Raw genomic sequence first — 27,978 nt, forward strand, 5'->3', positions numbered from 1 at the left:
AGATCTCACTTTCAGATCCCAGTTCCACTAGATAAAGGGCTCCAGGATTTTCTTTCAATGCCTACGGCTTTAAAAGCAAGTCTGCCAAGCCATACAAAAGAAGGGTTAGATCTGGATGTGTTTGTGGGGCTGTGTTTTTATGGCTTGTGCTTCCCTTTTTGGAAGCAAACATTTGTAATCTCCTTTTATTGATTCAGTTACCTTTCATAAAAAGAAATAGCAATATGAGGCAGTGATGGACTCTATGTGCATGCAGGATGTGCAAAGCTAAAGCTGCTGTAGAAGTTTAATGCAAATAGAAGACATTAATAGATGTTACCATGTAGTGAACTGTCCATGATCTTCCTACCGCTATGGCAGTTTCACCTTCCTGATGACATGGCAAATGGGCATTGATGTCTTTACAGCTTCCTCTATATACCTGTCTTGCAGAAGGGGATCAAGCAGCTAGCTAAGACAACCTCAGAAAGCTAGCAGATTAAGATCATGTGCATATACTATGGATATAGGGTAGACTAACACTTGTGTAAATGACTTCTGCGTGTCACCATCTTGTAGCACCAGGACTGGGGTAGTACCCGAATGGTGTCATAGGTCCTGCACTATGGGCATATTCCTGGAGCTGAGGCTAGAAAAGGACACTCTTCCCTCAAGACACAGACTGAGCAACAAATGATGCCCAGGAGACATGAGCCTGGAAGATGAAAAAAGGGCCTACATGTCTGAAAGAGACCGGGAGCTGCAGAAGAGCCCTTGGGGCTGACACAGTTTAGCTAGGAGGAGTGGCAGAGGCAGGCAGAGACCTTTCAATCCACATCCCACCTGTAGGTTTGGTCCAGCTGTGGACCTGAACTCAGCTGGAGACAGCAGAAAAAAGATATTGCGATCCTGTATGCGGCTGACTGTACCTGCAAATTCACCTCTTCTGCCTTGTAGGGGGCTTGCCCACTACTTTTACTGCTGGTGCCTGAAAATTGCAGTGTGAGTGAATTCCCTCTGCACACACCAACTCCTGATCTACTGAGAAAACAGCCCTGGAATCCAAAAAGGACGAAAACTCATTATGTACCCTGGCTGAGAAAGAGGGTGATGGCAGCATCACAGGCTGAGAAAGAATATGACATACCTTGATAATACTTTTAGGGCTCTGAATAGCACCATATAAACCAAACAACAAAAAAACCCCACACAACAGTGGAAATTCCCCTTACCTGGCTAAAACTAACCAGCCCTGACCCAGGAACAAACCTCCTCCAACCACTCCTCTCCCTCTCTCTCTCCCTCTTGGAAGTGGGGATCCTGCAGCAGAGGGGGAAAATGAGGAGAGAGGAGGAGAGGTGGAGGTTGGGGACTTGGGTCAGGTGGGCTGTGTGGGGATGTAGGATGGGGAAGGGAGACAGAGCCCTCTTGGGTGAGTAGGGACATTGGGACTGAGCTCTAGGTGTTGGGGAACCCAGGGGCGAGGCAAGACCCTGCTTCCCCCACCCCCTGCTAATGTGGCCAGTCTCCTGCTTTCACAACACTGGTTGCCAAGCTGCCCTAAGACCTCTGCCTGGTCTTAGTGTCTGTGCCTTCACCACCACCCTGCACCCCCACTTCCCCCAATCCCTTCCCTCCCGTTCTCACATACTTCATTTTCTCCTTCCCTCTGTCACCTGCACAAAGATCCTCTCTCTCAGGGTGTCTCCTGCTCCGAGACCTGCTAACACTCCCATGAAGGCTCCAGCCCACCTCCTGCTCCTGGGACACTCTCTTCTCTGCCCAGTAGAGTTCCTTGTCAACCCCTACATGCAGCCAAGGGGCAACTATTCCTGGTTCTCCACTTCCCCTTCACACTGCCCTGCTCCTCCACTGCCCACACTGTGATCCCAAGTCCCAGTCCCCACTGCCCACGTGGCCTGCCTAAACTGCTGTCAGAGCTGCTTCTCCCGAGAACTTTTGTTCCCCCAAAGGTCCCTGCCTCTTCCAAAATTCTCTGCCTGCCCAAGCATTCTGTCCACTCCTATGTTTCTTCTCTCTTCACTTTAATGGCTGGCAAATCTGTCTTTCCCTAGTTCACCTAACCCTCCTGTCTGCTGTATTATGCATCTTTCCCATCTGTGCAAGATCCCCGCTTACTCTTCCTCTTGTTTTCTATTCTGCTTTTGTCTTCTCTTACTTCATTTGTTACACTGTATTTCTCCATGTCCCCTTTAGGCAAAGAAACTTTTCATGCATAGTGTACATTTCTGCAGTTGGTGTCCTTTTCATTGTCATATCTCCCTCTGAATTGTAACGGTCCCCTTTTTTTGTTTGCTTTGTTTGTGTACCCAGGCATCCCACATGGAACTATAAGTTCAGTCCTAACTACGCCTTCTTTACTATCATCTTTTATATCATGCACCACTACTTAATGTTCATCTTTTTCTGTAAACAATCAGAAATTACTGTCCCTATAGGTGTGATTTGTGGTATCACTTTCCTTCCCCCCCTCCCCCCCCCCCTTCTTTTTGGAAAAAATGCAGAGTGACTATAACAGGCCCTTCCTGTTTTCTTTGAAGATCATCATCTCCCTGTGTTGGACTCTGACTTACACGACCAATTCCCCTAAAACTGAGTTCAGTTTTCCCATTTCAACAACCCAGTCTCAGGCCTTCTGGATGGGTCATTCAACAGCCTCAGTCACTGTGCTTGTTTAGACTCTGGCAACACCCAGTCCCATCCTGTTAAGGCATTAACCCAGCTGGCTAATCCTTACCTGTCGCACTACTGAAAAAAGATAACAATCTGAGGAATTTCAGGATGCAACACATGCAACAGGAGGGTAGAGTGTATGCAGATGGCTCATCAGAATATGCAGTGCCATTAGCAAGGTAGCATACATAAAAGGTGTGATACTAGATAAGAAGAAATGGGTACTAGCTTTATAGAGCTGATTACCAAGAGAGAAGTTACTAGGGCAGTCATGCCATAAATATGAAGTCAGGCTATGAAGTCAACAAGCCCAGGACCAATGGAGAAAAAGTGAACAAGGTGGACTGTGTATTTGGGAGGTGATGATGCTTCTAAAGAGGAAGTTCCTAGGAGAGAAAAAAGGGGAAAAAAGGAATATAAAATGAAGCAAATCATGTGACCAGGGTTGTTTGGGGGATCCCTGTGTAGCAGCCCTTTGCCTGATTAACACAGCTTGCAAGAGGACAGTAAATCTGTTTTTTCTCTGACCATTCAGAGCGATCTGTCCATAAAGTAGGCAGAGCCAGCGCTTCGTCCCCTACTCATCATTGTTCTTGGGGCTGTCCAGTAGGTACAGGAAAAAAGGAAAATAAAAGTCTCACAGCAGTGCCTGACAAGCATTTAGGGGAGGTAGAAAACCTGAGGAACCAAGAGATTCTGTGGACAACTGATACAAAAAGAGGTCAGTGCTGAGTTCAAGCAAGCAAAAATATGAAGGGACTGGAAGAGGCCTCCAAGGAGCGCTCCCCTAGCATTGTCCCTTCCCAAGACATCGTGGGAGTTAATAGGTACTGTTTGACGGTGGTCAGCTAATGGACAGGAAAGGACAAGGGAGGAAAGTGGGCCCTGCAATCTCCCAGTTGCCTTCCTGGCAAGTTTCTTCCTCTGGGTGTTTGGGCTGGACTGAAGGAGCTTCGGGAGGAAGGTCCTCTAATCTGGCTGAACTTCAGATAGGGAGATTATAAGTAAAAACTGAAGGCTGTAACCCAGTGCGCTCAGTGTGCCCCTGAGCCAGGCTCTCCTGCCTCTAAACGGACATGTGTCAAGGGTCTATTTTTCAGTTTATATCATCAGATTGCCATGAAATTAGATCTAAATAGAAACAGGACCACCAAGATTCCTCTCCTTCTGATGACAGGAAGTCTTGCCACCTTGTACCTGCGTGGGGTAGGTAAGTAAGGAAATTAAGTGTGTGAAATGTGAATACAAACAAATGCTTCCGGGCTGTGGTTTCAAATCAGATCGATGTTGTTCAGCTGCGTATGAGAGGGGCTGAGGAAGCTGGCAAAGCAGAAGGTTGTAAAAGAGCTGCTGTGTGGAAAGCTTCCTTAAGATAGGAGTGCACAGTAGAAGTCAGTGAGCTCTTTGCCTCTTGGAGCAAACATTAGGGAACGCAGTAAGTGGCTAGTCTGTGCTGGGTGGGCAATCTGATGCTTGCTCAGTTCTGCTGACTGTAGAAAGGTGCTCCTTGTCCTTGGTGACATCCATAGGAAACACCTTCCAGTGCAAGAAAGGAACCTTTGCTGTGTGCCAGCAAAGGTGGGGTATGAGTAGCTGGCAGATGGCCAGGAGACTTCCTCCCATCACCTCACCACAGACGCTGTGTGGGTCTTGGTTGCCCAGATGGCCTGGAGGCAATTGGGAAATTTCCTGTAAAGTTCTGCAGCTTCAGCCTGCAAAAGAGAGGGTCCTGAAGAGCATAGTACAGGAGGCAGCTAACAGGGAATCTGATAACTAGCATCTCAGATAGCAAGGGATTTTTCTGCAAAGAAAAGCTCTTAAAAGGAGTGGGAAGTAGGTCCTTTAAAAGGAGGACAACTGTAAGCACACAAGATGGCCCCAAATGGATTCTGACTTTTTAGGGCACTATTATGAAAAACAGATAGCATACTTAAAATCTATGCATGAAGAAGATAGTTTGTACAATGAACAGGTAGGGATCTGCTGAAGCATTAATAAATCATGAAGGTTTGATGTGTACGGCTTATTTGGGCCTCTGTGGTTATCTGCCAGTACTGTGCAAATAGACTACACTGCTTCTAGTGGGTGCAGAAGAGATCAGTTTCCTAGGCTTTCACAGAGCCTCTGCAATGGTCATATGGAAAACTGAAAGGAGTCCTCATCCAGAGAGAAGTTAGGACACAGGACAAATGAGTTGTCTGTTGTCACTCAGTTGCAAACTCTCCTGGAAGCTTGGACACATGCCTTCTTTCCTGACTCATGCATATTAGTGTATGCTCAACTAACATGCTCCAGTTTGGAGACAGAGCAATGGTTTGTGAATCTGCCATCCTTATTTCTCTGACTCTTTGCCCCCAGAGCAGGAAAGAAATAAAAAACTGCAGAGCTGTAGTTTGGAATTGTAAGGCTTGTTACTGGGGACTGTTGACAATATACAGAGTCTAAGGTTTATTCCAAGGTTTTTTTCTATGTTTTGAGGTAAACAATGACCTAGATTTTTCTCTTGTAGCTGCAGAACAATAACAGACTTTTAAAACAGCTACTACTGAGAACCATGTGAGACTCCATGGATCCATCTCGTGATCTGTACTGTGCAACGTAAGCATACCTGTAAACTCACATGTGATGGCTTGCTAATTTTTAATCTTATCCTATAGGTTTGTTTTCTACAAAGCTCAAATAGCTGCATCGAAGTGTTTGTATCAACCCACAGTTAAATCCAAGACATGCAATAGATGAATAAGTAATTTTTAAAGCATGCTTGGATTTCTTTTGTTAATGTGGTTTGTTTCAATTTAAGGGTAGAGGCCCTGGAATGTGGCTTACCTTTGACATTCAAAGAGGCTTCTTTCCTGAGAAAAGTCTAAAACTTGTGACTTCTTGTGTTGTACAGTTTGCCACACAGTGGGCTTATTCCCACACTCTCTATTATGTTGATAAACAATGTAGTTGATACTGTCTTGATGGCCAGGTCCAGTAACATTTGGAAGTAGACTGATATGTATCAGCTCTTGCTTATTGACCTGGTTTTCCTTTCATATGCAGTTCACTTCTTAAAGGTGGTGGTGAGGAGAAGGGTGCCTTCAGGGTGCTGCAGGTAACTGATGCCTGGTGCTGGCTCCTCACACACAGACAAAGCATTCTTATCTTCCCTTTATGTGTTTCAATTTCCCACTCCCTGCAGGGAGCAGAAAGGTGGTTTGGCATGCATTGACCTGTTTTTTTGAGGGATGGGAAACAAAGAAGAGGAGATGTGGTTGCAGCCTCTCTAATTTCTCAGCTTACAAACTTGGAGAAGCCTTGTAATGGTAGGAAGCACAGATTCACACTAGGATCAGTCATGCAGGAAATAATGTGTAGGGCAGGGATATGGAAGAGGTGGTGGTATATAAAGACTTGTCTGAAATGCAGGGCTGGCGAGGTCAGAGGAGGACTTAGAAACCAGCAAGTTTTCATCTTGTTTTCAGTTTTCATCTGAAAAGTCAGATGAGCTTTTGCTCAGAGACAGGACAGAATGGCAATTAGACCCTGGGGTTGCTATGATCATCTCCTGTCCAGCTTCTTCCTTCTGGAGATGGTGATCAGCCAGACTGGCCAGAGCTAGCAGGAGGTTGTTGAAGACATCCAGTGATGTGGTGAGGCTGTGGATACTAAAAGCAGAGATCTGGGCAGCCTGTAAGAAGTACATTGCAGTAACTGCAATGTAGACTTATCCCACTTATATGTCCCAGTAAACTGGGAATAATGTCAACCTCTTCTCTGGGCAGGAATTCATCCCAGGCTTGGAGGTCAGTCTGAATCAGACTTCTGGCTCCCCTTGCATGGTATAGATCTAAGGATTAGCTCTTGGTGGCTGGGGCTGAATACATTACGAGCTGCCATGTTCCCTGACACCGTGTATGAAAACTCCAGTCTTCCCCACCACAAGAGAAAGCGTTTTCCTTCTGAGCTATCTGAAGGTGATGGTCTCACTTCCAGACTGAAGTGAGTAAATGAGTGTGGGAAAGGGAGAGAAGGCAAATGCAGATATGTAGGCTAGATGTCCATTTATATGCTTGTACTATATGAATCTGTACGGCACAGTATGCAGACTCATCCTTATGCTAAGCAGTGCTGTTTACTCACCTGTGTATGAGGCTGATTTGCTACCACTGTCTTCCTGATAAATTGGAAAAACCGTGAACTCAGAAGGTGCACTTTTCCTGCAGGGCCACTGAGTGTCACCATCGCTCCGTGGCTTGCTCTGCAAGATGCCGTTTCTCCAGCAAAACTCCTTTGCTAAAATGGGTTGGAATGGGAAAAAAAGTCATTGGAACGCAAATGGGCTTCTTGCTGAGAAGCCCAGAGCTGGGCAGATCTGCACCTAAAATGTGAGCAAGCGATGCTACCTATGAAACCAATCCTGGCTTATATTTAGGCATAGCGCTTGACAGGTTTCCAGCCAGACCCTGTAAGCCAGTCTCACAAATTGTAGCATGAGCCTCAGTGACAACAGTTATGGGATGGAACAAGTGCTTCATCAGGAGACACTAAAAAGGCCGGGATTCCACCATTTGGTGAGCAGAATGAGCAGAATTTGGTGAGCAGGTGAGGGATTGATATTCCCAAAAATAATGAAGGTGGTGGATAAAGTGAATGGAAAACTGCTCTTCAGCAAAGCTTTCCATGGCAGACTGGGAGCATGTGATAAAACTAGTCGGTAATCAATTTAAAACAAACAGAAAAGGTACTTTACACTATAAGAACCTACTGCTACAGGAGTTATGGGAGCCAATAATATTGGCAGGTTCAAAAAAGCTCATAGACTAATGGAAAGCTAGTCTATACCAAAGACAATAGGTTGTGACATATCCTCCACCATCCCTACTACCATGCTTGGATGTGGGAGTAGAACAAGGGGAATGGGCTGTAGATATTGGCCCAGTGCACCTGCTCTCCCTGAAAAGTATTAAGGGCAGCTGAATCTGGTGGGCTGAAAGATCCAGAGGCTTCCTTCCTTCCTGGGCCAATGGAGACGAGTGGGAGCTTCTTACTGCTGTTTTGCATCCCACCAGTAGCAGGGTGGTGTGCAAGTTCACAGTAGACATGCACACACAGGTTAACGCTGACGGGAGACGGTACTTCAAAGACTGACATATTACACACCATATAAACACCCATATAAACACAGACAGTGTCAGCAGCCTGACCCTGTTCCCAAGGACCAGTGCTCAGAGACACGTGCCTTCATAGGTCTCTTGGGATTCTGGCCCCCCAAACCTTTCATCCTACTTGCTGGCTAGACAGACCTAAGCTTGTTATTGGATCACACACACATGCACACAACAGGGAGCACAATCACACAGGAAATAATTCAAATAACTTATCACGAACATAGTACAGACTGTGGTGATCAGATGCAAAACTTGTCCAGACAAACATACTGATTGCATTTGACCAGCTTAGTTTATCCCTCTCTTCTCTCCATTTTCCCATGCTTGTTGGTCTCTGGTCCACCTTGATCCCTCCATTTCCCTGCCTGTGATTCTCACCCCAAACATACCGGTGTAGTCTTGCGAATCCTCAAATTCTCTTTATCGATTCCAACACCCCTCCCCCCTAAGCACCCCCCCAGTAAGTCCTAAAGCCTCCTTATTGCAGTAGTTCCCTTTTGTTTGCATAGATTCCAGAGAGTTTCCTCCCTTCAATCGACTTCAGTGGGTTTTGCAACAGGGACAAGTGGCTTAGTCGTTCATCCAGTCGTTGAGGGTTGTAGGAGTGGTTGATTCACAGGGATTACGTTGGCTGGGTCCCCCGCCTTGTCATTGTTCCTTTGATCACTATCTGACCTTTTATTTTGAATAGCCTTAAATATCTCCTATAGCTTTTTTTTTTTAAGAGAATCAGACAGCCAGTCTTCCATCTGAACTAAAGAAGAACCCCCAGCATTTAGAGCAGGTGTGTTTGGTAACAGCCCAAACGCCCTCCTGTACAGTGTGTTTTGCTGCTTTTCAGGCAGCAGCAAATGTTATTTTGTGATTCTAAGTCAACGGGACTGGATCTCCTGTGAATTGATAGTCCAGCACTTTCATTACTGAGCCAGATGCAATGTTCTTGCAACACGAAGCTCAAGCACATCTTTTGCAGGAGCATTTATGATGCTCATAGCCTCAGCGGTGCTTGAGCTTCTGCACCTTGTACACATAGATGGAGCGTGATTCGTTTCTGCTTGTCTTGTGCTTCTTCCCACCCGTCCTTGGTGCACGAGCCATCATCCTTAAAGGAAACTCACCAGCTCTCATCAAGACGAGCCACTGGTCTGACCTGATAGGGCATTTCTCGTTTTTTTAAAAAGTCACGCTGACTACAACAGTATTGTTAAAAATGAGTAAGTTTACCCTTATTGACCACTCTTACCCTAAGCCAGGCAACTGACAGAAGAACCGATGCTTTTCGAGAGTAATCAAGGGAAGCAAGGCCCAAGTGCCTGCACAGCGCAGCGTCTCTTCTGAAAGTTGCCAGCAAGCTCTGGCACTGTGGTTTCTTTACCTGGTTTATGCAGGTTTCCACTGTGCACCTCTGCATGTGCTACATGTGACCTGGGCAGAAAACCTCCCAGGCACCGTTATTACCACTGTGTCCCGTTTGTTCATCAGTTTGTTCCAGGCTAACCAAGACAAACATTTTACAACCTGCATAAAACTACTACTGTTTAACAAGGTTAACCAGTCTCCAGAAGGACCGAATGCAAAGTGTGCCCCAGCACAGAGGACATATGCTCTGAATGGCGAAGAGTACTCTGCGCCTGCTGTACAGCCAGGCTGTGATGCTTGTTAACATCTTGATGCCTTGGTCCCCTTCCCCTGCAGGCCCGGCAGGAGGCCGCGACCGAGGTACCGAGCCCCCCTCCCCGGCAGGGCCGGGCGGGTGAGCGGGGCGGGCTCCGGCAGCCCTGGCCCCAGGCGAGGACCCGGCCCCGGCCCCGGCCCCGGCTCGGCCCCGCCGTTCCCGCCGGGCCTGAACCCGCGTCCCACCAGGCCCCGGCTGCCGTCACCAGGGCAACGGCAAGCGGCGCCCGGGGAAGGGGGTCACGTGCCCGGAAGCGCCTCGAGGGAGGAAGTGACGGAGCGGCGGGGAGCCCCAGAGGCCAAGATTTAAAAAAAAAAAAAAAAGAAAAAAAAGAAAAAAAAGAAAAAAAAAAGAGGAAAAAAGGGGGGGGGCGGAACAGGCCGGGGCGCAGCGCGCGCGTGTCGGCCCCGCCCCCGCCGCCCCGCGCGGCCGCGCCAGGCCCCCCGGGGCTGCCCTGCCAGGCCGCGGCCGGGCCGGGCCCGCCGGGAGCCGCCGCGAGGTAACGCCCCCGGCCCCGCCCTCCCCCAACAACGGGGCCCCGGGCGCCGCCCCGCCCCGCCCCGCCCGGCGGGGGCCCGGCCTGGCTGCCCGCGCGCGGGGGGCGTGTCAGGCGGCGGCGGCGGCGGCGGTGGCGGCCCGGGGGCTCCGGTAACGCCGGCAGCGCGGGTCCCTCGGGCGGGCGCGGGGGCTCCCGGCGGGGCGGGGGGCGGCGCCGCCGCTGCGGGAGCGGAGCGGAGCGGAGCGGGGCAGTGCCGCGGCGGCTGCAGGTGAGGCCGGGCCCGGGGCGCAGGCGGCCGCGGCGGGGAGAGTTCCTCGGGGCCGGGGCGGGCTGGAAGTTGACAGCGGCGGCGGAGCAGCCATTGTCTGCCCGGCCCGGCCCCGGCAGCAGCGGCCGGGAACAACTCCCTCTCGCAGCCCCGCTCCCGCCTCCCGGGCAGCCGCCGCCGCTCCCCCCGCCGGTGGCCGGGCGTTAAACACGCGCCTTTCTTTAGCTCCCCGCGGCGGGCATCCTGCGGCGGATCCCCGCCTCCCGCCGCGGCGGGGCTGCGTGCATGGTATATACGTGTTGCAGGCAGGCAGGCAGGCAGGCAGGGCGGGCAGGGCTCCTGCACACTCTCTGCCGGCTTAACTTTGCTGCCGGAGTTGCCGGCGGCCTGGGGGGGCTGCCGCCGCGCTGCCCCCCGCCTCGCTCCCGGGCGCCTGCGGCCCCGCCGGCTCTTGGCGGGGAAAGGCGGGCGGCGCGGCGGGGAGACCGGGGTGGGGAACAGGTGGTGCGAGGGTCCTGCAGTGCTGGAGAGCCGCAGCTACTGCTGCTTCCAGAGCATCCCAGAGCAGAGTTAACGTGCCCCGGCAGTTTCACGCCTCTGCTTGCATAGCTTGGAGACGGTGTTGTAGAAAACTACAGTAACAGAGCGAGGAGTGTGCTGTAGTCCTGGTTGCTAATTTTTCTCCCCCAAACCTGCGGGCAAACCAGTGCAAACCTTACTTGTTCGCTAACCCTTGTTTCTCGATGATGAAGCGACAAAACCAGTTATAAGGTTAGAAAATGTTCTGCAGGCAGTGGTCACATGCCAGGGGGAATGGATGGGGTGAGCGAGTAAAACTTTTCTACGTCCTACCTAGTGTTCAGTGACTAGAGTAGATGTTTGGCCTGACTCTTCCGCTCTTGCACTTGAGAGAGGTCAGGAACTTGTGGACGGGCCACCTGTGGTCGCCTTGGTGTGTGCTGAGATCAGCAGTGTGGGTTAGGCTCTGGACTGGCCCATGTTCTCGAGCTCGTACTGCTCCGTGAGCGGTTCTCCCTTCTTCCTTTCTGCTGTGCTGTCATTCCTGCCATGGTGTTAATAGGCCTTTGTATCCTTCCATGCCTGCCTTTTAGGGGTGCAGTTCTAGCTGTTGTTCAAAGGTTAATTTCCAGTAATGGCTACATTGTTACTCTGGGGGTTTTTTTTGCTTGGGAACTACTGATTAGTTTGCAAGGTGAGTTGGTTAACTCAATCTTTTGGGAAACCCATGGTTTAATAATTTTTAGTAGGTTATCCATCTCATGGAGCAGCTATCTGAGTCAAGTGATGTGATAGCCCAGTGATCACTAGATTTTTGTAAGACTCTTTTTGTTGTTTGGAAAGGGTTTTGCTGGATAACCCTGCTTGCTGTGAGCAACTTAAAATTCTTACCGACCTTCTGCAAAGGGAGAGTATGCTTCTCTATCTATCCATGCCCCCAAAAGGCCTTCTGCCTGCACAGAGACCAAAATTTTTTGATGCCTGTCATCTCAGAGGTGTTTCGGTAGGATTGTGTTTGTTGTAGGACCTGATTTTAAGAAGATCTAGATCAATGTGGAACTCTCAAAAATGCTGGAAATCTTAAGAATCAATGATGCTGTTTACTGAGGAAACAGATTGGTGGAGCAGAGCACCAAGGCAGAAGCCAGGTTTCTCCTCCTGGTGCTGTTGAGGATAAGGGTATGTGCCACAGCTAAGCTGAACCTTAGTTACCTTCTTTTTTTCTCTCACTGGCACTTGTGGCATCACAAGTGACCTAATGCAACTCACTGATCCGGCAGCAAATGATGTTTAGGGTAGCTTTTCTGCAAAGTTAACAAGTTGATCTAGTGAGCACCAGAAGTGAGGTAAATGCTGGCAGGAACCTGCACGGGGAGGTTGAGGGTGGGCAAGGGAACAGAAATTGTCTCCTAATGGTAGCTGAGCTACTAGACAACTTGGTGTAATGTGTGTAGCTTCACTCCGACTTGCATTTTAACCCCATTTGAAGTACTTCATTTATCTACCACCATTTTTCTCTTTCAAAAAGTCTGTATTCTCTCCCTTCTCAATTTATTTATTTTCAGGCTTCATTTACTTTTTGTGGTGCTGCCCCCTGGGGAAGATCTTTAATTGTTGTCTCCAGAGCTTTTATATTCTAGACAGGCTTATTGACCAACTCTTTCTAGCTGTAATATAGTTGTGCCTGAAGACAGTAGTGGCCAGTTAGGAGGGGGTGCCTCTCAGTTGAGAAGATGACTGCAGGGCAGAATTACCGACGGCCACTGCTGAAGCAGTGCAGGAAGCCAGTGTTGGATTAGCAGGGAGATGCCTGGGCAGGACTTGAGGGCAGAGGTAAAGATGTGTGGGGAAGACAGGACTGGAGCAGCAGCTTTCTGCTTGTCAATTATAGAATTTTCCAGATTTTGAGGAGCAGGTTTGGAGCAGCAGTTCCCTGATTTAGCCAGCCATCCTCTGCAGTGTTAATGCTGTTGCCCTACTTTAAAGTCATCTGCTGCCCTTAACACTATTCCAGAATTTAAAAAGTTGTCTAGTCGAGACTATTGTTGCACCTCCTTTTCTGCTGCGCTGGTCTCTTTGTTTACACACCTGGAAAAAGATGTGTTTGGTGAAGGCTGTGAAGCTCAAAACCTCTGGATTTGAAAAGGTTTAGATACAGGGGCTGTGCTGGTGCTGTGGGATCCTGGAAGCCTAGGGATCTCATTTAGAGGTGTCTCGGATACATTGCAGGGGAGCCAGCTGGTGTTTCGGAAACAAACAGGCTGTCAGTGATATTGAGACTATCAGAAGCTTTTTTTTTTTTTTTTTAATCTTACATGGAATGATATCCTTCTAAAAAGTAATTTTTTTTTTCAGTGGAATTCTGTTGAATAGTCACTTTTGTGCTTTCCCTTTTCTGACTCTAATCCCTCCTACCATTACTCCCTGTGTAGCCCATGTTTCTTGCTGCAGAAATCTCCCTGATCATCCCAATGTGTTACTGTTCTGCTAAGCCCTCTCTTCAGTCTCACTTCTCTTCAGTCTCACTTCTCTTCCTCTTGGCTGATGAAAGCCTTCTCTAGTCCTTTCTCAGTCCTGCGGTTCACTGCAACTCATCTTTCTGCTGCTGGAAGATCTCTCCAGCTCTGCGTGACCTCTTTAGCAGCTTTCCCCTCACAAGTGTTGCCAGTGAACCAACCCTTCATCCACTCTGCATCTGACTCCGTTCATCCTGAAAGCAACTTGCCACCACAGATACCAGCTTCCAGTCTAATATGCAAGTTACGATCTGTTGGGAACAACAAGTAGCTGGAAGGTCCATGTGATCAGAGAAAGAAAGAAAGAGTTGAGGGCTGGGGACTAAACTGGGAGAAGGAGGGACCTAGTTGGTATATCTGCAGTAGGGCAGCAGAGTTGTGGGATAATTATACCTCTTGTGGGACTGGAGGAAGAGAGGATCAGAAGTTGCCAAAGTGCAGTGGGAGACTGGAAGCACAGTGCAATTTGCCCCAGTTCACTAGCCTCTCTTGAAGGAGAGGTGATCAGGTCTGTAACCAAATGATTGTCTGAATGAGCTGCAGCTGCTCCTTCACTCTGCTGCCTTTTTAAGAGTTCAGGATGCTGTAGCTTCCAACTGTAGCATGGCAATAAAACCACGAGAAAGTGTGCGTTATGTTTCTGACTGTGGTAATAAAAGATTTAAACCGTGAGTATAATTTCTGGGTGATTTCAGAACCCTGGCATCCTCGGTCCCCTGTGATGTAGCAAAGCTATGCAAGGAGCCTGGTACTGGAATATTCCAGTAAAAAAGCTGTGTAATGCAGTGAAATACGGTTTGGTTCTTTCTCTAGCCTGACTTAGTTTCCAATTCTCTCATGTAGATCTGGGGTCCGTCTCAGCCTGAGCTCCTGGGATCCTGTCACCATGGAGACCGAAAGTGAGCAGAACTCCAGCTCCACCAGCGGGAGCTCCAGTTCTGGAGGAAGCACCCGTCCTCAGATATCGCAGATGTCTCTCTATGAGCGACAGGCAGTACAGGTGAGATGCAGTTATGTTCTGGGCTGGCGTGTGCATCAGTGGAAGGTGGTTGTGAGCTCTTTCGTGTTCCTCTGAGTTGTCGTGTGTCAAGGTGGGAGCATGCTCGAAGGACTGTCATGTGTTCAGATTTAGAAATTCTTGTGCTAGGCCTGATGTTTAGTTCCTGTAGCCTGATACTGTGCTTCATGTTTTATAGGTTACTCCTCCAGTGTCCAGCCTCTTAGATTTAATCTGTACTGTGATCCAATAGATTGATTTTAGCCTGCTGTTCTAGAGCAAGTCATTCAGTTTATCATCCCAGTTCCTCTATATAGTGTATATCCTCCATATACATACTATACTGGAACACTTGCCTGCCTGCTTGAGCACACACATCCTCAAATACCTGGAGTTTATTAGACTTGCAAGTGTGCTTCCCGCTGTCCTGGAATACACCTGTGATTCAGTCTGTTACTAAATTTCTGGCTGTACTACCTATTTTGATGTGCTAATCTAGTGACTTTGCTTTTTTCATGGGGTCTAGGGATGGTCTCATGGCTGTTATTTATTTCTTCATTGCTCTCTCTAATCACATTTCAAGGGCACGCTATTTTTGACAATTGGGTTTTCCTCTTTCTCTAGGCCCTGCAGGCACTCCAGAGACAGCCCAATGCAGCCCAGTACTTTCATCAGTTTATGCTCCAGCAGCAGCTTAACAGTGCCCAGCTTCACAGCCTGGCTGCTGTCCAGCAGGTGAGTTGCCAAGGGGCGGGAGAGGAATTGGATCATTTTCTGGGGAAGACCCAGAGATTCTCTCTTTACACAGTGACTTGTGCACCGAGGTTATCCTGATCCACGATGAGACGATGAGTCCCTAAACACATTGTTTAATACAAACAGCTAGTAAACTGGAAGCCTGATGCAAAGATTCATTTGGTTTTCAGGTACAGAGCAGGGGAAGATAAAATTTAGCATCTCCATCAGGCAACTTGCACTTCAGAGGCCTATGACTAGCCCCTGCACCTTCTTTAAATAAAAGATGGGTGGTTAAATCAGCAGTGGATGCAGTAGTGTTTAAAAACTATTGAAGTGAACCATGGATTGTTACATCTCTGAGAATAAACATGGTCTTGTGCACATGAAATTTCAGGCAGTATCCTCTGAATTTTCTGTCTTGAAACTTAGTAGCCCATGTTTTCTTTACCAGTTACTAGCAAGAGGGATCTGGAGGAGATCTTGTCCAGCCAGGAGGGTGTTTCTTTAATTGAGATATGTTTATACAAATTGAGATATTTTATGATGCATAATTGTTGAGTGATTTTTTTTTTTTTTTTCTTTAGCAACTTTGCTATCATGAGCTGAAGATGGATTATGTGTGATCTGAGTACAGTTCTGTCTGTGTAACAATATCTCCATCAGTAGCTGTGGTCCTTGGCTGTTAGTCCAGGATTTAGTTGTTCTCAAAATCCCTACCTGCAGTTTTATAGCACAGAGGGAATAGAATCCTCTCACCAGTTTCGCACAAATCTTGGTTATAAAACTAACTAAACTCGTACAGTGGAATTCCCATGGGATCATAGAGGGGGGGGAAAAAATCTAACAATATTTACATTCCTCCACGAACCATATGTGCTGTAATCTGAAATTTGTTACTTGGAGTGCTATCATTGCATTGTTACTAAACTGCCTAACTAGCCCAGCAAATTGCTAATATTGCGGGGAACGTCTGGTTGTTAACAGTGGTTTCCAGCATCAGGATGAGGGTTGCAGTGTGTAGCGTGACAAGCTGGGGCAACAGTAGGGTATGTACACATGGCTGGAAGGACTGGAGGTCATGCACCGTGAGGGTCCGTTGTCCACTGCCTTGGGTAGTGTATAGGACTGAACTGGTTAGGGAAGAGGAGGTACCTTGCTGAGTTGCTGCACCTGATTTGTAGGGCATGCCAGAGATTTGTAGTGGTTAGATTGTGCTCATGTTCTCTGGAACGGGAGAAGATGATGATGGGACTAGGTGTTCTGACAAAGCCAGATATTTGGGCTGGATTGAAAAGTTTGTTACAGGTACTTATTTCTCTGTCAATCTCTCTTGCAGGCTACAATTGCAGCCAGTAGACAGGCCAGCTCCCCCAACACCAGCACCCCGCAACAGACCACCACCACGCAGGCCTCTGTAAGTAACTGCTCCCTCACACACATATCAGAGCCTCCCTCCCACCCCACCCGCCTTGTTCTTTCTCCTCTTTGTCTTTTAGGAAGGCAGTCAGCCAGGGAAACACAGCTTCTAAGAATGCTAGGAATCCACAAGATGCAGACAACTTTGAGATTTGGGGTGCTATCATTATTGGTGGGGGTTGAGGAGACCAGAGAAGGTTTCTGAGTGGGAGAGGCCTCTTAGCTGGAACGGTAGACACTGATCTCTCTTTGAGGCTTTGGGGATACATTGTCGTGAGTTAGAAAAGGATCAGGATTTCTAAGAAGGAGAAGGAGTCATGAGCAGCTTGAAAGGGAATGCTCTTTTTTTCTTGGACAGAGTAGTAGTTTGTTGAATGAGAGGAAGTCTGGTTTTGCAGTGAGTATTGAGGAACTGGGATTTATTCAGAGAGTAGATGAGTTGGTAGGGTAGAGACTACTTTGTGGGTTTTTTTCCTTTACTTGAGAGGCTGGAGAAAATTATCTATTTCTTTTGGATCTCTTATTGCAGTTGCATGCTAACTGAGATATTCAGGCTCAGCATACAGATGAGGTTAGGATCCAGGGCTTTGGCTAGTTTAGATTGCGTAGCCTCTAAGACAAGAACTTTTTTCTTCTTGGTCCCTTGTGGAATACAGGAAAAAACTCTAAAATATCTGTTCTGGCTGTACCCCAGTAAGTGAATGTGTACTTATTTCTTTGCCTCCATCTCTTCATATGCGATTTGAGGCTTTTCTCTGTTTTAAGATCAACCTAGCCACCACATCAGCTGCTCAGCTGATCAGTCGGTCGCAGAGCGTGAGTTCCCCCAGCGCCACAACGCTGACGCAGTCTGTGCTCCTTGGGAATACCACCTCACCGCCTCTCAACCAGTCACAGGCCCAGATGTATCTCCGGGTAAGAGATGTGTACGCAAAAATGTGTCCTGACCATGAACCCCACTTCCTAGTCACTTCAGTGTTTCACTGTTTGGGATTACCAACACCTTTGGACTAACTCTAGTTTTAAGGATGATGTACTATATTTTAAATTCAGATGGGGAAGGTCTTGTCCCTGAAACCACAAATTTGACTCTGGGCTCAGCTTTTGAGGGTAGATGAGCTTTGAATTGTGTGGCTCAGGTGAGATCGTTAAAAACCATGTTTGTCTCTGCTCTGCATAGATGTTAAAGATCCCATGGCACTTCTCACTAGAGTGTAAATGTGGAATATATGTCCTAGACTTGAATATAGCTCCCAGAAATAAAGCTACTCTTCTGGTTCAGTGCTGGAACAGATACATGGTAAATTACTCTCTTCTACCACTGCTGAGCTCAGGGACGTGTCAGAATTCAAGTAAGTCTAGAAACATAAATCAACATGAACAAATACGTCATCCTTTTAATCGCTTTGAAGTGCTGCTAAATAGAAAACTTTAGGCTTGATGATATAGTCAGTCTGGGGTTTGGTTACCTACTTGAAAAATATTTTCTGTGTCTCAGTTGACTGTAGATACAGATTGTAATCCCCTTCTTTTCAAGCAACGCTGGTCTTGGATGTATGTCTTTTATCACTGTTTCTCAACCAGTCCCAGCTATACATCTGAAAATTCAATGATACCCCAGTCTTTTAGCCAGCCTTGGGCAGTTGGCCCAGGCCCATGTTTGATAGAAGAGTGCTTGTTTCCATAAGGAAACTTCCCAGTTTCCTGCTCTTGAGGGTTATGTTCAGTGTTACAGTGCAGGGAGGGTTGGGGGTTTTTGTAATGTGTGACATTGCAGCCCAGTGTTGCTTTGTAATCTGTTTGCTTGTGGTTTGCTGTCTTTCTTTCTCCCTTCCCCTCCATTCCTTTCATTCCACATCACCTGACCCTCCCTCAACAGCCGCAGCTGGGGAACCTGTTGCAGGTAAACCGGACCTTGGGCCGCAATGTGCCTCTTGCCTCCCAACTCATCCTGATGCCCAACGGGGCTGTGGCCGCTGTCCAGCAGGAGGTACCACCCACTCAGTCTCCTGGGGTCCATGCAGACACAGACCAGGTCAGTGACACCCCCTCCCATAGTCCTCGCCTTCCCCTGCTCTCCGTCACCCCACACTCTGGTCTTTGTCTCCAGCCATCCCTGTATAGCAGATTAGCTCTGTTTTATCCCCAACCTGTGTCCCTGTGCAGGCAGGAGATTCTGTTCTCTCGCCACCGTTTTTTCATGTTTGCTTTTTGCCTCCAGAGATGGGATTCATTTCTGCTTAAAATTTCTGGGGTGAGCCACAGGCTGGATCAATCCCATCTTCACAGTTTCTTGATTGTCCTTGTGTGAAAAGAATTGTTGAGTTCTATGTCCAGTTTTCAGTCACTCTGCAATGAAGAGTCTTTGGCAGCGGTAGTATTCCTTCACCCAGTTGGTTTGTTGTTGTAAAGATGCCAAAGACCGAACAGGCCACAAGGTTTTAGCTCCTGCATTCATCTATAAGTAATTCTCCAGGTCAAGGAGCTGCCATGGCTTCCCATTTTCCTTGTCCTGTCCCAGTCATTCTTGGGATTTCCAGTTACTTCATATTTTTCTTGTCTGGAGCACTTTCTTTGAAGGACAGTCAGCCATGATCAAACTTGAAGATAACACTGCATTTGGAGGAGGAGTGAATACAGAGGATGGCAGCACCAAAACGCAGAGGAACTGGCGACATCAGAAGGGCTGCAGGCCATGAGTAGATCTGTGGGCCTGCTCAGTGGAAAGCCCTGCACAGGAGGATGAGGCAGGTGGCATAAAAATTGAAAAGGAACGACTGGTCTTTAAAGGGGTATCTCAGTGCTTTTAGAGCCATGCTAAACTGAGTCCTACCAATGCAAAGGCACGGCAGGCAGGTCTGAAGGCTGTCCCATGCCTCGGAAAATGGTGGTGTCCTCACGTGCTGTTCAGAAAGTGCCACGAGGTCTTTAACTTCAATCAGAGATGGGGCAGGAGGGAGTTCAGGATAGTGTGTTTCCTGGGGAGGACCGCACCTGAGTTTTGCCCTGCAGTGTTAGCTCCCCACATGAGACTTGAAGCATCAATTTAGCCTGCATCCCAGCAGAGCGCGTTGCTTATGTGTGTTCTGCCAAACTTCCAGCAAGTAACATACGTAAAGCAAATGGATTCTGTTTTGTATATGTGTTTCTAGGTGCAGAACTTGGCTGTGAGGAGCCAGCAGACCTCGGCCACTAACGCCCAGCTCCAAGGCTCTGCTCAGAAGGCAGCTCTGCCAGGAAGCTCCCAGGCTTCGGGCTTACCGCAGGCCACCAGCACGGGCCAGACCTTGGCAGTGGGTCAGGCCTCCTCTGGAAGCACAGGCCAGTCCCTCAACTTGAGCCAGGGGGCAGCAGGCAGCAATGGTGTCTCCGGGGGTGTGGTGGCAAGTGGTGGGAGCCAGACCTCAACGGGATTGAGCCAGACCTCCTTGGCAGGCGCTGCTGGCAGTTGCCAAAGGAAAGGCACGGGGGTGGTTCAGCCATTACCGGTAGCAGCTGCCCAGGCCGTGACTGTCAGCCAGGGAAGCCAGACGGAGACAGAGAATGCAGCCACAAAGAAGGGCGAAACGGACAGCGGCGGACAGCAAACGGTGGGCATGAACCTGACCAGGACCGCTACACCAGCACCCAGCCAGACGTTGATCAGCTCAGGTAAGTGCAGACCTATTCCTTCTCTTCGAGCTCACTGGGCTTTCACAAGAGTGCCATTTGAAAGCCCAGTAGTGAGAGGTTTTCCAACACGCCTCCCAGCCTCCGGGCTCCCGGAGGCTTGTCTCTAGGGGTTATCCCTCTCCATTAACAAGAGAAGTTTATTTAGTCCCTCATGTTCTCTGCCAGTAAGCTGTCAGTCATTTTGGAGCTTAATGACTCAAACCAGTGCTGTGGCTGCCTGCCTTTTTTTTGTTGTTCCCAACTGCACTGTTGCTAACTTTTGTGCTCTCCTCTTTTCCCACTCTGTGTTTGTATAGCCACATATACACAGATCCAGCCACACTCGCTGATCCAGCAGCAGCAGCAGATCCACCTGCAGAAGCAAGTGGTGATCCAGCAGCAGATCGCCATTCATCACCAGCAGCAGTTCCAGCACCGCCAGTCCCAGCTCCTCCACACAGCCACCCATCTTCAGCTGGCCCAACAGCAGCAAGCACCATCTCTGACCCAACAGCAGCAGCAAGCTCAACCTCCGCAGCAGCAGGCTCCACCTCAAAACCAGCAGCAGGCTCAGACCCTTGTGGTGCAACCTATGTTGCAGTCCCAGCCACAGCCTGTGCAGCTCCAGCAGGACAGTCCTTGCCAGCCAGCCACCAAGTCACCTGTTCCAATTCAGTCAAAATCTCTGGTCACCCCCATCAAACCACCTCAGCTTGGGCCTGCCAAAATGTCAGCAACACAGCAGCCTCCACCACACATCCCAGTGCAGGTGGTGGGTACTCGGCAGCAGGGCTCAGGCCAAGCCCAAGCACTGGGTTTGGCTCAGATTGCTGCAGCAGTGCCGACATCCCGGGGAATGCCAGCCGTGGTCCAGCCTGTTTCCCAAGCCCATGCTGCTTCCCCGTCATCATCTTCTGCTCCAGCATCCTCACAGGAAGCTCCTCCTCTCACCACAGGGGTGAATTTGGCACAAGTTCAAGGCACAGCCCACATGGTGAAGAGCCCAGCCTCCTCTCCAGTTGTGGCTCAGATGCCAGCAGCATTCTACATGCAGTCTGTCCAGTTGCCAGTAAGTGATACCATTGAGAAGGAGAATAGCATATGGATTCTCTTTGTTCATTCCTAGGACACCAATCGCAGTCCAGGCCCAGGTCAGTGGGATGGGATGGGTAAGGGGTTTGGGTAAAGGGATGTGGAGACTTTTTCCTCTCGAAAACACTAATTCCAGTCCAACCCTTGGGGTTACTGGCTAGAAGCATTTCTCTTCCACATTATCATTCAAAGGCTTGCATGAAGTAAATAGGCGAGACTCAGACCCTGCCCCAAATGGGGTAGGTGCCCACATCACATACTAAATACCACATTTAACAACGTGGTGGGTTGACCTTGGCTGGCTGCCGGGTAACCACCAAGCTGCTCTATTATCCCCCCTTCACAACAGGAGAGGGGGAGAAAAACACAATGAAAAGCTGATGGGTTGAGATAAGGACAGGGAGGTCACTTACCAATTACCGTCACAGGCAAAACAAACTCAATTTAGGGAAATTAATTTATTGCCAATTAATCAGAGTAGGATAATGAGAAATAAGAACAAATCTAAAAAACACCTCCCCCCCTTCTTCATGGGCTCAACTTCACTCCCGACTCTTCTACCTCCTCCCCCTGAGCAGTGCAGGAGGACGGTGAATGGGGGTTGTGGTCAGTTCATAACATTTTGTCTCTGCCGCTCCTTCCTCCTCACACTCTTCCCCTGCTCCAGCATGGGGTCCCTCCCATGGGATACAGTCCTTCACGAACTGTTCCGACATGGGTCCTTCCCACAGGCTGCAGTTCTTCATGAACTGCTCCAGCATGGGTCCTTTCCACAGGGTGCAGTCCTTCAGGAACAGACTGCTCCAGCGTGGGTCCCCCATGGGGTCACAAGTCCTGTCAGAAAACCTGCTCCAGTGTGGCCTTCTCTCCATGGGTCCACAGGTCCGGCCAGGAGCCTGCTGCAGTGTGGGCTGGCCCTCCACGGGCTCACAGCTTCTTTCAGGGTACATCCACCTGCTCTGGCTTGGGGTCCTCCATGGTCTGCAGGTGAATATCTGCTCCACCATGGTCCTCCATGGAGTGCAGGGAGACAACCTGCCTCACCATGGTCTTCACCACAGGCTGCAGGGGAATCTCTGCTCCAGTGCCTGGAGCACCTTCTCCCCCTCCTTCTTCACTGACCTTGGTGTCTTCAGGGCTGTTTCTCTCACATATTCTCACTCCTCTCTCCCAGCTGCTGTTGTGCAGTATTTTTTACCCTTTCTTAAATATGTTATCACAGAGATGCTACCACAGTTGCTGATGGGCTCAGCTTTGGCCAGCAGCGGGTCCTTGGAGCCGGCTGGAACTGGCTCTGCTGGACATGGGGGAAGCTTCTGGTGTCTTCTCACAGAATTCACCCCTGCAGCCCCCCTGCTACCAAAACCTTGCCAGATAAACCCAATACAAACAATAACTGGCCTCCTTGTTGTCTCTCTCAGGAGAGAGATGGGAGCTGAGTGGGCCATGAAGAGTGAACTCCCCTCTCCTCACTAGGTGTGGATACCTCTGGGTCAGAGACCCCTTGGTGTGTGGTATCAGCCACTGACTCTAGGCCTCAGAGGATCCCCTAGCAACAGGCTATGCAGAGGAAAACAAAGATGGCTCATGTTCCACAGGCCTCGTCCATGCTGCTGTGAATTGTCCTGCTAGGGCCTGCCTAACTCCCTGGGACAACAGCACTTTGCCAGATCAGATATCCTTAGCCAGTTGCTGAGACTGTTTCTAAACTCTGGCTGCTTCTTCAGGAAGTTGTCACAGGATTTGTCTGATTTTTAGAGTGGGGGGACAATTCTGCTCTCATGCAACATGTGTCCCCTACTCTTTGACTCTCCTTCATTGAAACTGATCTAATTTAGCCAAAAGCCTGTTTGGAAACTGCTGGGTCACTGCCGTTCCATTTCTTTCTTCCTGGAATAACCCTTTGAGGTTCACACAGTGTCTTGGTATTATATCAATGTATCAACATGAATTGGGATACCAGATCCTAGTCCTAGTGGTATGGCAGTGAGTCTTCTGAAGTTTTGCTCCCTGCTAGGCGAATGCTCCTAAGTAGAGGTATGTACTGTGAGGGAGCTAGAGGCATCTCCAGGAGAAGGAACCAGGCTGGAAATGGAAGTATGATGGAGCAGGATGCATCTTACTTTTGCCTTCAGTCTGTCTTGTTCTTTGCTTTAGAGCTCCTCTCTCTGCTTACCTCTTCCTCTTTATTCACACAGGGCAAGTCTCAGACCTTAGCAGTAAAGCGCAAGGCAGAGTCGGAGGAAGAGAAGGAGGAGTCACCTAGTGTCACTGCAATCCTGCCTGCCAGGTCCTCTCCTGTGACAGACAGCCCCAAAAACATGGAGGAGAAGAGTGGCCTTGGAGGTGAGGTACAAAGGAGAGCTCTGCTTGTGTGTGCTAATGATCTGATCTCGTATTCTGATCTCGTACTCCAGTTGAAGTAGATGGAGCAAAGGTAACTGACTCTTGTGCTGCTAACTTTCCAGATAAATCTGATCCTGCTGCCATTGCAACCCCAAATACCCCCTCAAGTGAAGGAGCATCAGTCACCCCCACCTCTGCTCCCACCCCAAACCTGGCAATGGTGTCACGTCAGATGGGAGACTCCAAACCCCCACAAGCCATCGTCAAGCCCCAGATCCTCACACACATCATTGAAGGCTTTGTCATCCAGGAAGGAGCAGAGCCCTTTCCGGTAGGGATTCTCTGCTGTGGGGGAAGGAGGTGTAGCGCCCTCTTGGGAGGGTGGTGGGCTTCATTCTCAGCATTTTTAGCCTGAGACACAGACAGTGAAGAGGAAGGGAAAGGAGGGAGGTGTCATGCGTGAAGCAAGGCATTAAGTGGTGGCATTAAAGAGAATGCGTTGGAAGGAGTAAAACAAGTGTGATGGGAACTGTTTTCTCCAGTAGTCCCCAAAGCAGTAATTTATGCAGGAATTGTAAGAAGGTTCTTCTCTCTGATTTTTAGTAGGGAAAGATGCACTGCATTTTGAACAAGCAGCAAGTGAAGTTAAAGCAAATAAGGGGAAATGCAGTTACATGGAATTGCGGGGTGTTCAAGGCAGATAGTACTTGGTGATCTTTGAATGAACTGCCAAGCCTGTGAGTCAGGAAGGAGTAATAACTTTGTTCAGCATCTCTCCTTCCCTAGTAGGCAGAGGGATTCTTCTGAGCTGTAATAAGGTGTGAGCGACATATACATTGCAGAGGGTGGTGGACACAGAGAATCCTTTACTGACGGGCCCAACTCTTTCTCTTCCTGTCCAGGTGGGTTGTTCTCAGCTGCTGAAAGAATCTGAGAAACCGCTGCAGGGAGAGGCTCCTTCTGGCCAGAGTGAAAACCTGTCCAGCAATTCTCCGGGAGGGGACAGTGCTTCTATGGGTGAGTTTCAGCACCAGGAGGCCTAGCTAGTGTTACTGAAAGTTTCTGCTTTCTGATGCTGTATTACTAACTTTATACATTATGGACTTGTATCTCTTCCTGCCTTCCTGCTAACTCCTTAGAGACTCAAGCTATGGACCTAGGATCTCCTTTTCTTGAGTGCCAGAAGACATTTTTATTGTTGTTAATATGATCTAACATACCCTGTGTCAGTAGTAAGCAGGAGAATCTGAACTGTACCTGTCTCTAATGACTCTGAAGGCTGTGAAGGATGTGTGGACGCAGCAGAGAGTGCAGTGATGGAGATTTCCCCCACAGCCTTGTAGGATATGAGGGATATGCTATTTTTTGCTTGTTCAGCAAAATAGTACTGACAAGGAGAAATAAACTGCTCTGTTCAATATCCTGGGGTCCTTATTAGTGGAGCTTCTGCCTCTCTTTCCTGAGCTCCTTCTACTACAACTGCGTAGTAGATTCAGTAGAGAATAGTGCTTGGAATCTGTCTGCTCAGAAGAAGAGTAGTGGAATGGGGAATCATTGTGTGTGATCTGCTTCAGTTCAGATCATCAACTGGTATGTATCTCTGTATCTCACTAGAGCTTGATAAGAAGGCAAACTTGCTGAAGTGTGAATACTGTGGGAAGTATGCCCCAGCAACGCAGTTCCGTGGCTCCAAGAGGTTTTGTTCCATGACCTGTGCTAAAAGGTAATAGCAAGACATAATCTTCCTTTTCTCTGACTATACGTTCTCTGGAACTGGGCTTGTGCCCCTTCTCCAGGTAGTGTACAACACTTCAGTACATCTGATCCTCCCTCCATGGGATGCACTGGCCACAGAGATCCTTTAGAGAGATCTAAAGGATCATTCTAAATGATTTGTGAATAATTCTAGGTCTGGAGAGGTGGATGTTGGTGTTGAGTGTAAACAGGATTTCTGACTTGCTCAGAAAATGAAGTGGGAAGGGGGAAGTTCTGGGGCTTCAAAGAACCTCTCTTCAGTCAATTGTACACTTGACTGACTAAACAAATGCATACTGGTAGCTGTCTGCTGCATTGGTAGTAGACAAAGACACAAGGGAGCACTGGGGAAAAAACCTGGGGAGAAGTTAGACTAGTCATTGCTGCCTCCTGTTGATAGCAGAGTGCTTGTTATGGGTCTTTTTTCCCTTAGGGGAATGACTTAATTGACCCTTCAGATGTTAGATCAAGACTCTGGTGTCCAAATATTGCTTGTGTCAGAAGTCTGGACTGGTTCCTTCCAAGGGGAAGTCTTAGAAGGAGGAGGAACAGAACTTGATGGTAAAGAGGAGTTTTATCCCCATCTAGAGCAAGGAGAAGCAGTAGGTTTAGATAGTTGCTGTTTCCTAACTGCTGCTCTGCTTCTACTTATTTGAGGTACAATGTCAGCTGCAGCCATCAGTTTCGGCTGCAGAGAAAGAAGATGAAGGAATTCCAGGAAGCTAACTATGCTCGTGTGCGCCGACGGGGACCACGGCGCAGCAGCTCTGAGATTGCTCGAACGAAGATCCAGGGCAAGCGCCACAGGGTAAGGACATAGTCCTGTCTGCCTCTGTCAAGGCAGGTCTCAGTGGTGAAGTTGTCGCTGCTGGATGTACCGCTTTCTCACAGTGGATGTAGTCCTGCAGGACGTGCCAAGTGCACACTGACACAGTTGTTACACAAGGTACAGTGAGCTGTTCTAATCGCTCATCGACTGCAGAAAGTGGATTCACATTTGTACTTGTTCTGTTCACTCTCTGTTTGCTCCCATCTGTGTCTCAGAGGTCTCAGTGAGTGAGATCAGCTGACAGCCTTGGTAGAAAACAATCCACTTTTCCCGTTTGGTTAGCATTCTTCGACATGAATGATTTGAATCAGATTATAGAAGAATCGAATGAGCTTCAGCACTGACATGAGGAAGAGGAATGGACTGGGGGAGGATGGGGAGAAGGAAGAGGAAGAGAGGTGATAGTAAAGTCTCCCCTTTGGCATCAGGGAGCTTGTGTCAGCTGCCCCTGGACAAACAGCCTGAGACAGTTGTCCCAGACTGTTGGGACAACTTCTGCTGTTCCCAATGTCTTGTTTTGCACCTAGTGATTGTGAATTTCTTACAAAACAGCTTTTTTTTTGTTTATTTTTTGTTTGTTTTGTTTCTTTCCTATGGGCTTGTAGGGCCAGGAAGACTCAAGTCGAGGCTCTGATAACTCCAGCTATGATGAAGCTTTGTCCCCTACATCTCCAGGACCCCTGTCAGTAAGGGCCAGTCATGGAGAGAGGGACCTGGCAAACTCTAGTATGGCCCCACCTACCCCAGATGTACATGGCATCAACCCAGTCTTCCTGTCCAGCAATCCCAGTCGTTGGAGTGTGGAGGAAGTGTACGAGTTCATTGCATCACTGCAAGGTGAAGTTAAGATCCTCTCCTGCACTCCTGTGATCCAGTAGCATGGGGAAATTTGTTGGCTCTCTTTCTGGAAAGAAAGTGGTGTCAGTGGTGCCTAGTGCTTTTATTGTACTTTTGTACATGTTTCGGAATTGGAGTAGGTCACACAGATGGATGACTTGTACTTCTCAAGTAGCCCGTGTCCTCAGGCAGACTGTGGAGTAGAGTGGGGAGGGAGGTTGGTTAGATTCCTAGCTTGCTTTCTGTACCTGCCAGAGGCCCAAAGAGTGGGTACGAGGGGAATGCCCAGGGCACATCTGTTTCTCAGTGCTGTTTTTTTTGTTTCACAGGGTGCCAGGAAATTGCTGAGGAGTTTCGGTCACAAGAAATTGATGGCCAGGCCCTGTTGCTTCTGAAGGAGGAACACCTCATGAGTGCCATGAATATTAAGCTGGGACCAGCTCTCAAGATCTGTGCCAAGATCAATGTCCTCAAGGAGACCTAACAGCTCTGAAGCCAGAGGTCTCACTTTTGCTCTGACCCCAGGGCAGCTGCCAGCTTTGGAGCATCCTACTAGGGTGAGGAAGAATGGGACAGTCCCCTGTGGTCTTGCATTCAAGAAGAATGAGAAGGACTTTAACTGATTGAAACTGCCATGCACAAGCCCATGTCTTGGTCTCTTAATGGTGCTACAAGGGGGAGGAAAACTCCCACCTGAGGCCTTGAAACATCTTTCCTTCTTCCTGATTTTGAATATGCCTCTCCCGTATACCACATAAAGACGTGAAGGGGACCTCTTTCTGTCTTAGCAGACTTCTGAAAGGGAACTGCCCTTGCCCCTTTTTGCTACAGCAGGTCTGCTAGATCTTAGTTTTGAATCTCACTGTGCCAGAACTTGAGGCATAGGAAGAGCCGGCCCCACATGGACATTGGGAGCAGCTGTGCTTGGGGCATTTAGGAAGGGGAACTAGTAAATTCCAAGTGACAGAGGCGGACAAACAAGAATTTGAGCAAAAGGGGCTGCTGCTGTTCCAC

The 27,978-nt window shown here is 48.7% G+C and overlaps 1 protein-coding gene across 1 annotated transcript; it reads left to right on the plus strand.

Annotated features, from left to right (window-relative positions):
- The first annotated feature begins 14,189 nt into the window (after positions 1–14,189).
- Positions 14,190–27,954, plus strand: PHC1 (polyhomeotic homolog 1). The gene is made up of 14 exons (XM_050896443.1): positions 14,190–14,303; positions 14,925–15,035; positions 16,375–16,452; positions 17,220–17,369; positions 18,334–18,489; positions 19,607–20,105; positions 20,423–21,174; positions 23,396–23,543; positions 23,666–23,874; positions 24,446–24,560; positions 25,158–25,266; positions 25,956–26,106; positions 26,733–26,964; positions 27,294–27,954. The coding sequence occupies exons 1-14, from the start codon at positions 14,190–14,192 to the stop codon at positions 27,446–27,448; spliced, it is 2,979 nt and encodes a 992-aa protein (XP_050752400.1). The 3' UTR covers positions 27,449–27,954.
- Positions 27,955–27,978: the final 24 nt, after the last annotated feature.

This window comes from Gymnogyps californianus, chromosome 1 (assembly GCF_018139145.2).
Source record: "Gymnogyps californianus isolate 813 chromosome 1, ASM1813914v2, whole genome shotgun sequence".
In the NCBI taxonomy this organism is placed as follows: domain Eukaryota; kingdom Metazoa; phylum Chordata; class Aves; order Accipitriformes; family Cathartidae; genus Gymnogyps; species Gymnogyps californianus.

Bases quoted from the DNA above. Each gene is read 5' to 3' on its own strand.
- PHC1 (XM_050896443.1), top strand. From the start codon at position 14,190: ATGGAGACCGAAAGTGAGCAGAACTCCAGCTCCACCAGCGGGAGCTCC. The intron at 18,490-19,606 runs GTCAGTGACACC...ATGTGTTTCTAG, and splicing joins TCCATGCAGACACAGACCAG to GTGCAGAACTTGGCTGTGAG. The intron at 25,267-25,955 runs GTAATAGCAAGA...TACTTATTTGAG, and splicing joins TCCATGACCTGTGCTAAAAG to GTACAATGTCAGCTGCAGCC.